Below are 13,024 nucleotides of genomic sequence, written 5' to 3'. Positions count from 1 at the left end.
GTCCTTGTCGAGTTTGTCCATTGTAGGTGGCATGGCTCAAGTCCTACATTTCTGGTTGGGATAGGCTCTGATACTATTTGTAATGCTCAAATGGAAGACCATAACCACATGGTCTATACTCCAAAAGGATTAGTAAATGATACAACTGGAGTCATATTAGAACCTTATAAAGAGTAAGAACTTCTCATTCCTAAGCAATGTGAGATCTCATACACCACTTACCCTTATCCATATCATATGGGGTATCACAATCAATAGTGGATTAGTGTTGCAAGATAAGTAGTATGATCATATCCTTACACGTATGAACGGTAAACGTCATTTTTTTTTTATAAAAATATTATACATGTACGCCTTCCATTGGAAGCCCCTTTTTACGTACTTAAATCATGATTTTATGTGAAGATTTATGTAATAAAGTATTTTATGAAAGTCATGATTTTGTGTGAAGGTTTATGAATATTGATGTTCTTATGTGATAATTTATCCATTAAAATAATTGTGGAAAGTTATGCATGATTTTATGTGAGAGTTATGCATAAGATTATTTATGAAAAGTCATGATTTTATGTGAGGAAACATGTATCACGACATTTATGAAAGAATGCGATTTCATTTGAAATCTATGATATGATAAGACATGTATGCATGTGATTTCTTTTGAAATCTATGAAATGACAAGTATGCAAATATGATTATGATAAGATATGTAACGACCTACGTTATGATATGAAAAGACGGTACCTATGCTATAGGCATATTGAATTGCCAGGTCGTGTATGTTGGTAGTGCACCCAGTATATCTTCCTTATGTATGGATTCCACAACCCGTAGCCACGGGCGGAATCAGGATCTACATAGATTCGCTAACCCTAACTCACGGGGGTCAACAGTGGATAACGGCCTATGATAAGTGAAAGATAAGTTCATATTCATGTTTATATTAATTACATATGTATTTGTGAGTATGCACGTTTTCCAAGAAACCTTATGTTTATTATGTTTACTGTATGATGTGTTGTTTATTGAGTATTCGACTTATTTTTGTATATTTTTATGTTTTTAAACCACCCAGGTGATGACATTTATGAGAATGAGACTGCAGGACAGGACTTGACCCTGAGAGGTGAGGCAGAGGCCTAGACAAATTATGCTATGATTAATTTTATAGTTTAAGGTTTAAATAAATTATTTTGATAAGCACATGAGACTTTCGTATTTTTTTTTTAAATAAGTGCTTCCGCAGACTTTATTTTGGATTTTCAGTATTTATTGAAGTTTGCTTTATTTATGGAAATCTTTCGCATCTGGCGCTTTGTTAAAAAGAAAAATTTTTAAGTTTAAGTTTAGTAGTAGCACACTGGCTCCTCGAAAATTCTAAAATGTCTTTTTGGGAAGCGGGGTGTTACACGTGTGGAGGAGTATTTTTCAGTCCATTCCCCTATTAGGCTATTTCCAATCACCTTCTTTTGTTTATTGGCAAGTTGTCCAAGCATTTGAGGATTTTAGAGATGCAATACAACAACAACCAATGACTAGACTTATAACACAACCTGCTGCATTCTATTGGGAATCTCCTGCACCCACGTGGGTCAAATTGAATTGGGACATGGCTATCAAAGAGGAATATAACAAGATTGAGATTGGAATAATTATTAAAGATCACTCTGATTTTGTTCTTGCAAGCTTGATGCAACCAATATTTTATTGTGTTGATTCAGCAATTGCTAAAGTTAAGGGCTTAATTACTGCTGTTTTATTTTGTCAGGATCTTGGCTTAGATTACCTAATCTTTGAGGGTGATTCAAGTCAGATGGTTCAAGCAACTCTATTGGAGCCTAATGATGGGAAGCTTAGCTGTCTTTGTTCAGACATATGAATCTTACTTGCTAATGCCCATTGAAAAATTCAGCATGTGCGACGCCCTCAGCCCCCGCTTGGGATTGAACAATGACTGAAGTGTCGGGACATGTAACTCAAGGTTACATACTCCCGTACATGACAGTTATGATGCAATGCACCAATGATCTAGCAGCATGCAATAAATCGCAGTAGAAAAAAAAATTCTTTACTACATAAAATTGGTGGCAATGTAATAACATGGTACCGAAGTGTAAGCATTCCAAAATTTTTAAACTCCATTAAAATACTTCCAAAATAGACATTGTTTTCAGAAGTCTCCCAAAATAAGTAATCATAAAAAAGTTGAAATTTCCAATCCCTTTCCAAAATATAATTTTACAAGGTCATCCCTATTCGGCCTTATCTTCGTTCAAAATTCTCCTCAACTCCTCGAAGAGTTGCGACACTTCAATAATAAATTGGTCGGCAACTTCCAACCGATCTACTAAGGATGGCTCCGAAGAGCTCTCATAGCTCTTCGGGACCTCCTTGACTATCCTGGAGGCTGGCCTCTTGCTTTTCCCCATGGTAGTTCTCTTGTAGTCCTGTAACAACTTCTACCATTCCGGGTGGGGAATGGTAGTGGAAACTATTATCGTGAGATTTCAAAAAATCTCAGTAAGTAAACAGGCAACATACAACAGATAACATAAACATATAAGAGCAAACCATAACGAATGCATGGACATGTATTTTAACATAAAACTTGACTTGTGCAATATTGACTTTTAAAAAATAACATGTAACATAGATCTTTTAACCTTTTCAAGAAAACGTCTTTTCCATCTTTTCATCTTTGGTTCTTAAACATATAACATATCATTTGAGTTCGAGTTCTTGGTCATTCACATATCATATCTTTAAGTGCAACCCTGCTCTGATATCATTTCCACAAGAATCCATTCGAGGTCTATCAACTGTATTTTGTCGACCCAAGGGCTACCACTCTATTTTAAACACTCCAGAGTGGACATAAGAGCTTCATTAGGGTATTTCCCTGTCCTAGCATTTGGAGTCGTGACAAAATGTTTATTGACTCATTTTCTTGAAAACAGTACACAAACCCAATACATGTGACATGAACTTATGATACTTTGCTCTTTTTGTGAATCATGTAATCACGCATGCTGAAAATCATGCAATCTCATGTCAGTACAAACAATATACATCTCGCATTATGGCTTGAAAATATTAAAACAGACGATACTTTACTTACTTATACGAACAACGACGTTCAACGATTAACAAAGGGTAAAACAGATTTGTAACAACATTCACTATGCTAGGCCAAAACATAGAACCATTTGAAAGCATGATTTTTCAACAATAACCTAAGCTTAGGACTTCTAACATATTCGGTATAGCATTATCAAACAACATGGTAACACAATCGTATAGATTTGAATACAAAACATAGTATTACAAGAGATTTCATGCATGGTCATTTGAAACCCTAATCTCTTGTGTGTGTGTCGTATACATAACTCATGAAACTCAGTTTCATGGCAAGAATGGCTCCTTAACATTCAAAATTCACTCTCAAATCCAAAAACTCATGAAGAAATAAACCCTAGCTTATCTAAGTGAAGTCGCCATGGCTCTCATTCCTTTCAAAAAACTCGTGCTCACATGCATAGTGCTAAGGGTGGATTGGTTCTTTCCTTGAGAAGAAACCTTAGCCCTATTCCGAATGTCCATGTACAAAAGAAGACATAGATCACTTTCTTCACTCAAAATAGCTCTATGTGTGTGTGTGTGTGTGTGTGTGTGTGTGGATGAGGATGGGCATATGACTCTTACCGTGTGTGACCTTCGTCTTGGATGGAGTCACCATTTCCTTCGTTACTCATAAGATTGGTTGGATGAAGGTGGAGGGTGCGTATATGGTGTTTGGTTGGAGAGAAATGGTGAGAAAATGTGAGAGAATGGTGTAGCCGTGTGGGAGGAGAAGTGACACAAGAGTGGGACTCTAAAATTGTCCAAAAAGACTCTTCACCCGTCGACTGCTCCCATTTTATAGACATCCCCTCCTTTCTTGGAAAAGCAAAAGACTCATGCATGCGTGCCATGTGGTATCATGGCCAAAAATTCCTTCATCTTCCTCATGATTGAGTTGTGTTGGGAAAACCAAAAGCCTCATAGATAAGTGGCATGAACCCCTCGATCCGAAACCCTAGCTTCTAAATGTACCCTTCCTCATGTATCTAGGTTCAATGTATTTAATAGCAAAAAGGTCAAAACACAAACCCTTAATCATCCTTGGGAGGATGAACGTGTGCATGCTTGCCACTTGGCAAGTGGCGCGCATGTGTGTGGGGTTGGTTGAACTCCTCATTTCCCACAAATCCTCTTCCTCTTTCCTTGACTTGAGTGGCGTGTACATGTGGGTTCCCTATGTGACATTTTCTCTTCTCTAGGCTTGGGTGACGTGTGGGTGTTGGTTCCCTAGGCAAATGACATGTGGGTGTGGGGTGCGTGTGTGGGTGGCCGAATCTAAGGACTTGGTTTTACCTTGTCCCAAGGTGTCTCTTCCATTTATCATCATTGGTTCTTTATAGAATCCTCCATCCCGAATGCATGTGTGACACATGACAACTTTCATCCTCCTTGGCCGAAACCCTAGTCTTCATGGGTTGTGCCTCTGCCCTTTGAGCTTCCCCATGCGTCATCTCCCATGCCAACTCCTTAGAACTCTCATGATTTCGACAAGTGGCAAAAGATTGTTGGTTTTCTCATTTGGCTAAGTTCATATAGTCCCTTAGAGCATTGTGCCTCTGATTTTGCACATTTCCTAGGTGCCCCAAATCATTGCACCTTCTAGGAACTCACACAAGTGCATGTGTGTGTGGCATGTGGCCCTTAGGGTTCCAAACCCTCTTCTCTCTCTCCCTCTTCTTCCACTTTCATGTCTAGGTTCAATGTACTCAGTTATTGGCCACATGGCATCACTTATGCAAACCAAAGTGCTCATTTCCTAGGTTCCAAATGATGAAAATTTCTCGGGAAGACTAAAAACTCATTTCCTCTTCCATGTGGACGCCTTCCATGCTAAATCCTAATTAGGATTTTTTTTTTAAGCCTTAGGCCCCTAGTGGCCGATTCACACTAGCCCATGGTGGGCCTCCTATTGGGCTTGGGCGCCTCCTTCTCTAAGATAACAAGACCCTTGATGCTTACTATATTCTCTACATACCAAAATTTGGACAGATAACTATGTGGATTAAACTAATCATAATAAAAGTAATAGACGTGGACTTGACTAAGTCTGGGTTATCACAGCATGTGAAGAGGAAACTCAATGGTGTTGCTCACCAATTAGCAAGGAAAGTTGTGTTGTTGGAAAATGAATTAATAGACATTGACTTTGTTGCTGATTGTACTCAAACTCTTGTAATGGCAAATGGCTAGCATTGTGATTAATATCAAACATGCTTTTTTTGATTAAAAAAAGATTTACTATGCATCAACTACTGTTCATTCTCACACCCCACACCTATAGTTTTTTCATAGGGTGTGATGGTGTTTTTCATAGAGTAGATGAGTGTTTTTCATAAGATATGGGGTATGGGGTGGTGAATAGTGACAGATGAAAAGATTTTTTCTAACAAAAAAAAGGGAGATGCTTCAAACCGAATGTTTTGTGAATCTTAAATTTATACCTTTGAATAAGTAACAGAGATGTAAGCTATGTATCTTATTTAGCATAGAACCGATACCAGGAAATAACCTTCTGTACGAAGCTTCTCTCTTCCCATCAATCTCTTTTTTTCTAAGCCCGTCTCTCTGTTTCCTCAAGCCCTAAGTCCCAAGAGCTCTCCCTTTCTCTCATCTCAAGCCCGCCCATAGAAATACAACAAAAATTGGAAAAGAGTTGGGGTAGCTCATCAATGATGAAAGTGGCGTCTAAATGGTAAATCCGGTGAGCAAGTTTCTATTTTTCATCCCCCACTTCATAAGGTAAAAGCCCATATTTAGTACAGCGTAAGTGCACTGCTTAAAAAGCTTCACCATTCTCATGATATAAGAAAGAGACCACTGCAACTCAATGACACTACATTCAAGCCAAGTGCAAATTAACTTTTGGCAGGTTAAACCAAAAAAGCCATCATCAGGGTCCAATATGAGGAGGAAATCCATGGCTAAGGGCACTTTTGGCCTTCTGTGTGTGCTTGTTTTGAGCTACCATGTCTAGGCCACTACAATGAGAGAGAGTTTGTCGACCAGCTTGAGATGAGAAAAAGAGCGATTGATAGGGGAGAAAAGAGAGAGCTTCGGGGACTCGGGCTTAGGAGAGAGATAAAGAGAGATTGAGAAACGTGCTTGAGTAGAGAGAGAGAGGCCAAGATTATTTGGATCAATTGGCAACACATTGGTTTCTCACTAAGAGAACTAAGGATCGAATCCCCTTTCCCCATGTAGGGGTGAACAAAAATCGATGTAATTGGCTGTCACCGACGGGAACCAACCGGCTGCGTCAAGAACTGGCTGGAACCAGTGGAGAGACGGTCGGCGTGCGGTGGAAATTTGAAGAAATTGACGTTCAGCAGTTCGATCTTGGTTTGAAGTTGGACCGGATCGCTGAACTGGACGATCAAATAGACCAATTTTTTTTAATATACCCTACTCAAAATAACATCGTTCCACTTAAGTGGAATGACGTCGTTTTACGCCTATAGTATACAAAACATAATGGAAACGATGTCGTTTGGTATCAACGTCGTTTTATTCAAAACGTATGAAAAGAAATATGTGTGAAATGATGCCGTTTTACTTTAAAGCAAACTGTGCCATTTCGAGATGATCTTCTTTCCTTGATCCCCTTCGCTCTTCTTCCCCAATTTAGTTTCTCCTATGCAACTTTCTCTCTTTCTCTCTCTTCTGCAACCCCCCCTCTCTCTCCTCTCTCTCTTTTCTCATAGATCGAGAACCACCAGAGTCGATATGACTGGTTTTTCTCCTCCTCATCTATTGGTTATGGTTGGTCGCTCCTCCCTATTTTAAGACATTGGTTTTGTCTGAAAACCGTATCGAAGGCTTCGATTTTCACCCCTACCCCATGTATTAGAGAGAGAGAGAGACCAGTTCTACCATTAATAAAAGAGTGGTGCTACTTTGTCCCTTAGAGTAGCCCGCTGCAACTTACCGCTAGGCCAAAATCACATTTTTATTTTTTTTAAATTTTTTATTCATATTTTTTTATCATTTTAATTTTTTTTAAAAAAATATAAAAAATATCAATATACTAATAGTCACTTCCTTAATTATTAAGTAAAGAAAAAAATTAAAATATATGAGATGTCAAAATGAGGAGGCAAGTTGAGTGGACAAAGTAACATTATTCTTAAAAAATTAGATAGCTTACGTGGCCCCTACCTAGTGGAGGGTGTAAATCCAACCTTCTCACCACGTCTGATCTGAATATTTTTCCTAAAAAAAACTCTCAGGTTTTGTTTGATTATGCAGTTCAGATGAGATGAGATATTTTGTTGAAAGTTGAATAAAATATTATTATAATATAATTTTTTAATATAATTTTTATTTTAAAATTTGAAAAAATTTAATTATTTATTATATTTTGTATGAGAATTTAAAAAATTATAATAATTATATAAGATGAGATGAGATGAGATGAGATGCCATGGTTTTGTATACCAAAGTAGCCTTACTAATATAACCACTAGTGTTTGGTACGGCCATTGAAGTGCGCCTTTCGCCATCCGTGCATATGCGCTATTTCATTCCTTCGTCTATCTTTAGACAACCTCGTAATCTTCGAAACAGTAAATTATAAATAAGTCGATAGCCTATAATTAAATATATAAATATTATAAAATATATGTACGATATATGATATAATATATATATATATATATATATATATAATGAGCTATGTATTAAACGAGTTTAATTAATTTATTTGATATTCTTCTTCTTCTATTTTTTCTGAAAATAAAATAAAATTGAATTATAGAATGGGGGATGTTACTATGAGTGTCAAAAAATTGAAAAATCGGTTGAGCTTGATTGGATTGAATCGAACCGATGGATTGGGTCTAGGGTACCTATTCAGTACTCATTTTCAGACTTTGAAAATGGATTTGAATCGGACCGGATTTGTATATACATATTTTTAACATTTTTTTATATATATTTTATGTTAAAATGCTAATTAATATAATATGAAATTATGATATTATTATATAACTATATTAATCTTATAATATAAAATTAATATAACATTTTATATAAGTTAGGCACTCTATACTTATATTATAGTAGTATAATTAGGCACTAACAATACTATTTTAATCTTATTATTCAAATCTAAATAAGTTAGACATTATCTATTCTATATTAGTATAATTAGATATTAATGATTTAGTAATTGTTAATAATAAATATTAAATTCTAAAAATTAAGTTTAGTGTTGTAAAAATTATAAATACTAAATTTATATAATGCTACACGTAGATGATAAATCGGAAAAATCGGATCAGACAAGATCGAAATCGAAAAAATAAAAAATTCTAATTTTGATAATAAATCTTATCGATTTTTAAATTTTCATATACTTAACGATTTCAAAATTTATCCAAAACTAAACTCAATTGCATTAAACCCTAATCCCAGTTTGGATTGGAAACTTAATTCATCTCATCATTATAATTTTCTTAAATTCTCACACAAAATATAATTAACAATTTAAATTTTTTAAATTTTAAAATAATAATAATATTAAAAAATAATATTTTAATAATATTTTATTTAACTGATTTAAAACTATCTCAATTCAGTTCTAAATCTAAACTCTCTTACTGCAAGAATATCATGGATTTACGAATAATTCATTTATTAAACTCAAAAAACAATATCAATCAATTCACTTTATAGAAAAAGAAAAAGCCGGACTCGTTTCAGAGTGCGTGTATAGATAGAATACTCGCGAAATATCATTATCATCTGCTTCGTCTGCAAATTCTCTACCACTGAACCGAAAACCGCCGGGCCATAATACTCTTTGCAGTTTGCACCCCCTTCTTTCTTAAGGGTTTTTCTTTCTTCCATTCACTTCTTCTACTTCTTCTTACTCAGCATGATGCTTCATACGTTAGTTTCCTCCAGTTCGCCTCTCTTCTCTACATACTGCTATTCTGCTTCTTACAGACACAATCCCCTTCTTTTCTCCAAACCTCGCCGCGGCGTTAAACTTTTCCCTCGCTGGCATTTCAGTCCTTTCAGAATTAGGCCTCTTACAGCAGGTACGCACTTGTATTAGCAATGCTCGTTTTTTTTGTTTGGTTTTCGAGAAAGTGAAAACTTTTGTTTGAGTTGAACTCGGTACTATAGTATTTGAACATTAAAGTAAATTTGGTCAAATACGTGAGATGGCTAAGGAAGCAGGGGAAGTGAAAACTTGAATTTTATATTTGTTGGTTGAGTGGCCACATTATGAAAGGGCGCCATTACAGTCCCACTTTCAGGTGCGAGGCCAAATGCATGGAGGGCTATTTCCTGATAAGGTTTAACTGGAAGAGACATGAATCGAGTTTGAAATCTTTCATTGTTTGCTGCCAAAGTTTTCAATTTTTTTTTTTTATTTTTTATTTTTTTATTTATAATTTGTTTTAGATTTTGTTTCTTATATTTTCTTTACATAGTCCCTGAATGGTAAGAGATTTTGTTGGATCTAAGACACTGTTTTGAAAGTTTTGTATCAAACTTGGAGCCTAATTTATAGTAGTAATTATTTTATGACATTTCAGCTGCTGCAACGGAGAATGGCGTGTTTACTTCCCCAGAGGTGGCAAAGTCATTTGATTTTACTTCAGAGGAACGGATATACAATTGGTAGTTCATTTTTCAGTAGGGACCTTTATCTTATATATAAAATTAAAATTCGTTACGGCCCTTGCTTAGATATGTGCTTGAACTCTTGATTATTCTTTTATTCTGTATGCGTTGAGAGTAATTGATTTTGATAATTCCCTTGATTTCTGCTCTCATAGTTTCTCTTTTAATATCTGTTTCTTGACTCTAGTTGATGAATATTTATTCCGTCAAGTGAAATTAAATCTTACCGCATACCGTGTGCACCTTGCATTAGTCCATAAGTCATAAATAGTTAGTGCAACTTGAAATGCGCCAGACCTTTATTTTTTTAAAGGAAATATTGATGATTATTAGATAATCACTGAAAATCAAGTGTATTCTACTGACCATAGTTCCATGGAATTGGCTTCAGGGATGCTGTTCGTATCAAGATACAGGGACACTAGGATCCTTGATATTTGAGGACTCTTATTCATTCTTATTATGCTACTTAAAAGCCTCAAACTCTATTTTATAATTTTAAATTTAATTCCAATTTTTTGGCTCCTATACATGCATCGAATGGGATATGAATGCACGACCTCATTGTAACCTCATTCTTTTGCTGATGGAAGTGTCATTTAGCCCAAAATGTTATAAGCATTATTGAATGGGCTATATAGCTCTAGTACCTTTGGATAGTTTTGTTGAATAGTTGATATATGTAATTTTAATCTTTCAATCCTAGTATCATTTTTTTGGAATGTTAAATATTCAATGGATTGCCCGTTAAAAATCAAGCTTTGTACTATTATTGTTATGTAGAGGTAAAGTTTTCCTATCTGCACTTCTTAACTCCCCATGTCTCTAGTCTTTCCATCCTTCATCTCTTACAAAATAAGATAATTTCCAAACTTTAGAATACTAATATATTGTTTAACTTTAATTGAACTCTAACAAACATTGTACATCAAACTTAAATCACTTGGTGTACTTAAGTGCAAACGCTCCTTAGAGCCTAGGCATAGAGCGTGAGCTTGTGCCTAGTTTAATTGAAACAATTTTTATCAAAGCTAATGTATGATGAAATATTAGTAAAAGAATAAGAAGTTTTCAGAAAAGCAAGATGGTAATATATTTAGCCTAGTAATTTCTTAAGAGAGTTATGCAGCATACATTCAAGTGTTCAATTAATCACATCTAATTTATATGTCTCATTTATATAATTCTGTTGTGCTTTACGAAATACACATGACCATGATATTGATAGCCATAATCAAAATAAAGTACGTGGTTGACTCAAAACATACCTTAAACTTAAATTCAATGACCGACAAGACACAAGAATTATTGATGTTGACTTTTATGCCAACTTCCCATAGTAAAGTATCATCCTCATCATTATGCATTGTATTGTCAGCATTGTCAACAAAAGATTCGTAATCCTCATTCATCTAAAGTAATGGTCCAAACAAATAGTAACGGGTAAATGATATCTTTTATATGCATTTATGTGTGTGTGTGTGTGTGTATATATATATATATATATATATATATATATATATATCTATATATTTTTTTTTCAAAAACTGCATCAGAACTTTTTTGCACTTTAAGCTCCACGAAAAAAAGTATGCCCAATTTGTGCCTTTGTAAATGTGTTTTGCTTTTTGTAAACGATCGGCCTTGGCACTTTGCTCTTATGCATGTTTTTTCCAACACTGGTCAAAAGTAGTTGTTTTACTCTCTTTTGATAATCACAATTTTGTTATTTTAGGAACTGTATAGGCGGAATAACCCATGCTATTTTTCAAGGCACGTTATAAAGGCATGGATTGTTACTTCATGCTCGAAGAGAACTAAGTTTATTTACTACTTTTATCAGGGATCTGTGGAGCCTGATACGTTTCCTAATAAGTGACGTTAATTTTCATGAGCCGGCTATATATGCATATTCAGAAGCTAGCCAGTATACCATGGCTACAACTCTTCGCAAAAGTATATACTACTGTAGCAGTTGATTTAGTGCTGTATGGAGCTGCAGTTCATGTGTAATCCAGCATTATGTGTTTTTCCACCTCTTACAAATGCAGAGGCACTTTTTTTTTTTTTGGTAACTTAAAATTACATTTAATAAAAAAGGATAACTTTCTGTCTCTATAGAATGTGGGCTTTGTAAAACCATGACTTGGTCTCAGAATATTTGTACTAGTTTTAAGTGGCTTACTCATGTTTTTAAACAGGTCTTAGACCTTATAAAATCTCATCTTCATCCTACCTTGACCTGTGCGTGCGTGTGCGTGTGCTGAATTTTTCCTATTTCCTAATTATTCCATGGCTGGGTGCTGGTTATCATGTTGCTGCTTACACGAGTCCTCAAGTGGGGTATTAACTGCATTTTCACATTTCTAAAATGGTCTGGACTTTGGACCGGTTCTTGAAGTAGTTTCTAACTTTTTTTTTCAGTTACATAATGTCATCATTATGATGTGTTGATTGTAATTTCTGGATATTAGGTGGGAGTCTCAAGGGTATTTTCGACCAAAATTTGATCAAGGAAGTGATCCATTTGTGATTTCAATGCCACCTCCTAATGTTACTGGTTCACTGCACATGGGACATGCAATGTTTGTGACTCTTGAGGTTGTGAATTGCTTTTAAGTTCTTGAACTATTAATTTAAATTCCATCTTAGCGAAATGCTTGGTCCACAAAGAGATTTACAAAAAGTTGCTTTACAAGCTAAAGTGGCTTGATATTGTATGTCAAGTTGTAAAGTTCTTTTTCTTTTAAGGTAGATCTAATGTACCACATCAAACCATGTTAGTTTGTAAACTTTCTTTATCTAGTTGTCTTTGTAGACCTAACACTTCTCTCCATTTAAATACATACCATTTTATTTCAATTCATACAAACTTTGAATATGCACCTGACCTACATCGAACTATGAGGCACGAGTGATATATACATCAAGCGACTGCTTCATACTTGCACTATGATTCTGTTAACATTTTTCTTTTCTGATTGTAGCATGCAGATACAAAGTTGTGGTATTATTTTTTGATGTAGACCAAACACTGGTTAACAGTACCTGTAAATGGATGTGTGAAACGTTATTCTGCTTATGGATCGTGTAAGGATTGAGTAGCTTAGGATTTTGAAGATTTGGGCTTTACAGAAAGTATGGGTCTTAATTTTTAGGCTGCTAGAAAAGTTTTGGGGATTTCAAAGGATAAAACATGGATGAGAAAGACAAACCTAAGCTTCACACAGTTCCTTGACTTTACACCATGGAAGTAGTTAATAATGCAATC

At 35.2% G+C, this 13,024-nt stretch overlaps 1 protein-coding gene across 2 annotated transcripts in view; it reads left to right on the top strand.

Annotated features, from left to right (window-relative positions):
- The first annotated feature begins 8,804 nt into the window (after window positions 1-8,804).
- LOC121264852 (valine--tRNA ligase, chloroplastic/mitochondrial 2) overlaps window positions 8,805-13,024 on the top strand; it is a 66,711-nt gene continuing 62,491 nt past the window's right edge. For both annotated transcript variants that reach the window (XM_041168163.1, XM_041168162.1), the window contains exons 1-3: window positions 8,805-9,161; window positions 9,666-9,750; window positions 12,228-12,354. In XM_041168163.1, coding sequence (XP_041024097.1) covers window positions 8,996-9,161; window positions 9,666-9,750; window positions 12,228-12,354 — 378 coding nt within the window. In that variant the 5' untranslated portion in view covers window positions 8,805-8,995. The remainder of the gene's footprint in view (window positions 9,162-9,665; window positions 9,751-12,227; window positions 12,355-13,024) is intronic.

This window comes from Juglans microcarpa x Juglans regia, chromosome 5D, assembly GCF_004785595.1.
Source record: "Juglans microcarpa x Juglans regia isolate MS1-56 chromosome 5D, Jm3101_v1.0, whole genome shotgun sequence".
Taxonomy (NCBI): Eukaryota; Viridiplantae; Streptophyta; class Magnoliopsida; order Fagales; family Juglandaceae; genus Juglans; species Juglans microcarpa x Juglans regia.
This window is presented reverse-complemented; position numbering and strand designations above follow the sequence as displayed.